At 41.0% G+C, this 5,552-nt stretch overlaps 1 protein-coding gene across 1 annotated transcript; it reads left to right on the forward strand.

Annotated features, from left to right (window-relative positions):
* Positions 1 to 1,368: 1,368 nt before the first annotated feature.
* LOC120442018 (mannose-specific lectin-like) lies at positions 1,369 to 2,018 on the forward strand. Its single transcript, XM_039617721.1, has 3 exons — positions 1,369 to 1,404; positions 1,507 to 1,600; positions 1,694 to 2,018. Exons 2-3 carry the CDS (start codon positions 1,511 to 1,513, stop codon positions 1,952 to 1,954), a joined length of 351 nt encoding a protein of 116 aa, XP_039473655.1. The 5' UTR covers positions 1,369 to 1,404; positions 1,507 to 1,510; the 3' UTR covers positions 1,955 to 2,018.
* The last annotated feature ends 3,534 nt before the right edge of the window (positions 2,019 to 5,552 follow it).

Here is a 5,552-nt window from a genome sequence, read left to right on the forward strand (position 1 = left end):
AACTATACTTTTCCCTTCAGATTTTGACATTGGTATCTGTACATCTATATTCCCCCTGACTCTGTTCTGCCAGGCCCTCTTATTGGCCCCTGTGACCTCCCAGGTGTGTCCATTTAGCAATCAGAACTGGGCGGAGTCTCTCCGGCACACGTTAACAAATATACACACTAAAAAAAACATGCAATCAGTGCAAGTATAAAAACACTCAACAAGAAAAACAAATGCAAAGCACAGCAACACATGCAAAGTTAAAACATGTGACACATTCATCCCATCAGGAAGATGAGGCAGACCCCAGATGGGGCGCCCACGGACAAAGGGTGAGAGTCCGTGAAAAGGCTCCTGTTCTTAGCTCAAGAGCCACTCACATGGTCCAAGCAACCAAGGACCAAGGAAGCAGCCCGTGCCAGAAAGTCCAGATACGCAACCCAGGGAACCCCTCCCTCCATGACCATATCCCAAAGGGGCCAAGGCTCAGTAAGCCCCAGATCTAGGCTCACAGACACCCAAGCCACTCAGTCACTCACTCACCCACTACCCACCCACTAATGACACACAAAGACACAGATGCACACACAATCGCCCAACTGCTGAACAGTAGTACTCATCCACCCCCAGCACCACTTCAAAAAGTCAAGAAAATAATTAACTGTAGAGTCATATTTGTGCAACAAAATTCTGCCAGTATTACAACTGTAATTTATTACCGATGATCCAAGATGGTATATGTGTGATGATTCATCCCTGTCGCTGAATTTTAGGGAGAAACAAGCCTGACCTTATAAACTCATCTCAGGCTCTCTGTTCTCTGCTGCCAGCTCCTCCAGCTCCAATCAGATCTCTCCTCTCCAGCCCTGGCCACTACTAAAATAGGAAAGGTATGATTAGATGATGTTCACCAGTTGTGAAGATCAGCCTCCCCTCACACCACACCCTGAACCCGCTGCTCCACTCTTCCCCTGGAGACGAGCCACCCACCACACCCGCCACCACCTACTTTTTTTCTTTCCTTGACTGATATTATAATGTAATATCTGAAATAAAAACTAAACAGATAAAAGATTCACATGAATAGCAGCCTACAGAGATTGTAGGCTGCATAATTTCCCTCAGGGATTATTAAAGTATTCTGATTCTGATTCTGTTCTTGCAAAAGCAGAATGTGTTCGGCACCACAGCGCATTCAGATCACAATTCTATTTGGAAAAGATGCCAGATACGATCAGATATTAAAAAGAGAAACAAAAAGCACTTCTCAGGAAATGCAATCCCTTTACTGTAAAGGCCAGTGACTGTCGCTCCACCCCCAGTCAAGATGATATAAAGATGGAGTGATGTGCTTTCAATTTTAACACTTCCCTTCTCTTCTGCTTGCAGACCGGCTGGTGTGAAATATTCAAAACTGTAAGTATTCCACGTATCTCTACTGACTGATGGATTCACACATTACTGGTGCTTTTAAATTCATATTGTGGATACAAGCTCGTTTATATTCTCTCCTTTTAGGATCATGAGCAGAAACTTCTTGTCCAAAAATGATGAGCTCCGCAGGGGAGACTACCTGGTGTCCAACAACAAGCAGTACAAAGCTATATTTCAGGTGACTAATTTAAATCAGTTCAGAAGCTCATAAAAGCCTTGTTTCCCAGTCATGCGTGTTGACAGTTATCTAAAGTATAATTTATGGCTGCAGGATGATGGTAACTTTGTCATCTATGGCTGGAAGCCTTTGTGGGCTTCGGACACCTATGGATCAGATGCTGTCCGTCTGTGCATGCAGGCTGACTGCAACCTGGTCATGTACAACAATTGTAACACGCCTAGGTGGAGCACAAACTCTTACGGACCTCTCGCCAACATGTGCCGTCTTCAACTGACCAATGACGGCAAACTGGTGGTGAACAAAGAGTGCGAAGAAATCTGGAGCCCTGAAAAGTCCAAAGGCATGAAGTGATGCTTGTGTGCGACCGTCCTTTGGCATAAACCTTCAGCGATGCTATTAAAGCAACATATTCCAGTCCATAAACAAGCCTTTCCTTTTTCTTTCTGGTTAGCTTTGATCAGACTCTGAATTTTAGCTCTGAATTTGCACGTTCACTCACAGCTTCTATGCTGCTGTAAAACACAAAGGAATGTAACCACGTGGCAAAAAAGAAATAAAATGAAAGGTATTTGACCAACCTTGAGTCTCTCTGTGTCCCTCTCTTGTTCCGTGTGTTTATATTTCTGCCATTAGACAGAATTTGTTAAGTATTAATATTGTTGCAAAGGTGTAGGAAGCGGTCTTAAAACTTTGAGGTGTGTAGCTGACATCAAAACTAACACAGATTTTGTAGATTCCTCCATTGACCATTAGACACATTTTCATTTTTATTTCTTTATTTCACGTCACTCATGGTCAGAGTCCAAGAGTCTGAGTGTTTATGCTGCAGAGGAAGAATATGATTCAAATCAAAGGATTATTATTTGCAGCTGGGAAGAGAGACCACAAGGTGTCGCTCTAATGCTTCTGTAGTTTATGTTCATGTGAAAAAATTCACATAAAAAAAAAATTTACTACCTTTGAAAATCTCCTTTTTTCCTAATCACTTATCCAATCCAGAGTTGTGGTGAGACTGGAGCCTATGCAGGTGCCAGGAGGTGAACGGTAAGGTGCACCCTGGACAGGTTAGCAGTCTATCACAGGAGTAACACAGAGACACACAGTCATTCATGCATGTGTTTGGATTGTGAGAAGAGGCTGGGGTATCTGAAGAGAACCCACGCAGGTACAGGGAGAACAGGCCAACTCCACACAGAAAGGCTCCAGCCGGCGGGCGGATTCAAACCCAGGACCTTCTTTCTGTGAGTTGACAGTGATAAATGCTGCACCGCCATGTTTTAAACACATTCATACTGTTTTATAACCTGCAATTTCTAAACGCTAACAACAGTGTTATAGTTTTCTACAATACACAGAAACACACAAACTCAGCTGCACTAAGAAATAAACATCATGTAATCCTGAGCTGTGTTCATAGGCAGGATATTTAAGGACATTATGGATATATTGCGACTTCTCCTGGAAAGCGTTTCAAAACTGAAGAGATCCATTCTTGATTATTATTCAGCTTTGACAGTTTGGGGCGTGTTGTTTCATATTTTTGCATTTTAAAATGTATTATTTATATAAATGATATTTGTAAGGCATCTGATAAATTAAAATTTGTATTATTTGCAGACAACACAAATATTTTTTGTTCTGGGGGGAATCTAAAGGAGCTGCTGGATACAATTACATCAGAAATGTGCAAAATTAAAAAAAATGGTTTGACAGGAATAAACTATCTCTAAATCTAAGTAAGACTAAAATAGTCTTATTTGGGAATTCCCTGAGAAACGTACAAGTGCATATTCACATAGATGGTCTGGAAATTGAAAGAGTTGTTGAACACAAGTTTCTTGGTGTGATAATAGATGATAAATCAAGCTGTAAGTCGCATATAAATCATATACATAACAAAATTTCAAGAAGTATTTCAATTTAGAGTAAAGTAAAACACATTCTGGACCACAAATCACTCCACATTCTCTATTGTTCACCGATTTCACCGTATTTGCATTACTGTGCAGAGGTTTGGGGCAATACTTACAAATGTTTGCTATCATCAATCTTTGTATTACAAAAAAGGGCGATAAGGATAATCCATAAAACTGGTTACAGAGATCAGATAAATCCACTATTCTTAAAATCAAAAATACTAGAATTCAGAGATCTGTTTTTTTTTCTTACAGCACAAATTATGCATAAAGCAATAAACATCCTGCTTCCTGACAATATTCTAAAATTGTTTTCTAAAAGGGAACCAGGACACAATTTGAGGGGGGAATTAAATTTAAAACATCCTTTTATCTGTACAACACTAAAAAGTTTTTGCATCTCTGTGCGTGGAGTGAAGCAATGTCCAAGTATGAGTCAGTTTAAAAAGCGATTCAAGGTTATGATTTGTGCAGGGTACAGGGACGAGGTAGAGCTTTGATAGAGTGTTCACGTCCAGTATTTTCATAATGCCAATGTGTGTACATGTGTGTACATGTGTGTGCACGGGGATAAACTGAAAAATAGCTTTATTAACTTAAACTGAGAACAAATTAATCCAGACTTTCAAAAGAAACAGCCAAAGAAAGAATCCAAAATCTACGAATCTTCAAACAAAACATTGGGCACGGACGGACAAGACAACAAGCAGACAGCAACTGAGGAATAAATACACACAAGGCAATTAGGGAAAGAGGAAACAGCTGGGGAAAAGACAGAGGTGAACACAATCCAACAAGACAAGAGGACACAAAACTAAACAAACACTAAATAAACAAGACTAAGACGTGTGAACTTGACAGAACTAAACAGGACATGACTGAGGAAACAGAAAGGGAGGCAGGAACAACCAGGGTTTCATAAACCAGACTGAAACAAAGACATGCTGCTATCAGAAAGTATAAAAAAACCAGAGCACAAAAGAAGACCTAAGCCAAAGACTCGTAGGACTTTAAACACTCCATCTGCATTAATCACAGATGGCGTCGTTCAAACTGCACTTTGAAATTTTGAGGACCAGCAGGTTTGTTACCAGACTGTGACTTGCCAGAGCACGTTAGTACATGTTAAAGAAGTTTTATTCTTTATATTACAAGATTGAATTTGCATTTGTGGATGCAGTGATGAGCTGTGGAGTCTTAAGATGATTTAGACTCACTGCTTTGATGCATTGCTGCCTGAGGGCCTGGAGATCAAAGCCATTCAGTAGTGATTTAGGGAATTTTTTATTATGAATGTTATTTATTTATTTATTCTTTTAATCTGGATCCCCATTAACATCAGCCTTAGCTTTTCTTCATGCAGTCCTCACACATTCAATCCAGCAACCGCAACACATGAACATCAAACCAGCAGATTGTTCTCACACAGAAAGCTCCGAGTTTCACAGAGAAAGAAATATGAAGAATCTGCGTTACATCACACAACAATCATTCTAACAAACATTACTTACTCTCCAGTGTACTACACATCACTACACGTCCCATCTACATGCTGTCACGATCTCCTGGTCGATGCACCCATTTCTCTCCATCTCCCTCTGTATGTGTGTGTGTGTCCTTGTATCTTTCAGGGGTGGAGATCACCTGGCTTCCCGCTCCTTTGGTGTCACAGCTGTGAGTCACTGCTGATTACGCACTTGGTTCCAGTCGGCTCATTACCAGTGATCTATTCAAGACACCAGATCGTTGCACCACAGCCACTGCTGTGAAGGAAGGCACCTGTGTACAACAGAGAGGTCAGATAAAGGTGTCTGGGAGCAAAGTTAGGGGGAAAAGAGTTTTAGTAGCCATCTGGACATCACTTACCCCCCTTGTCACTCCACCCTTCAGAGCTTCCCTGTGTTGCTTTGGCAATAAACATCCTAAACCTTTATTCCTTTGTTCTGCCCTTGCACCCAGGTTTTCACCAATGCACAACGCATAAACCCACCAGCTTTATTATTCGAACAGCTTTGATTTCAGGTCTTTCTGGT

This window comes from Oreochromis aureus, linkage group 9 (assembly GCF_013358895.1).
Source record: "Oreochromis aureus strain Israel breed Guangdong linkage group 9, ZZ_aureus, whole genome shotgun sequence".
NCBI classification, from domain to species: domain Eukaryota; kingdom Metazoa; phylum Chordata; class Actinopteri; order Cichliformes; family Cichlidae; genus Oreochromis; species Oreochromis aureus.

Bases quoted from the DNA above. Each gene is read 5' to 3' on its own strand.
- LOC120442018 (XM_039617721.1), top strand. From the start codon at position 1,511: ATGAGCAGAAACTTCTTGTCCAAAAATGATGAGCTCCGCAGGGGAGAC. The intron at 1,601-1,693 runs GTGACTAATTTA...TTATGGCTGCAG, and splicing joins AGTACAAAGCTATATTTCAG to GATGATGGTAACTTTGTCAT.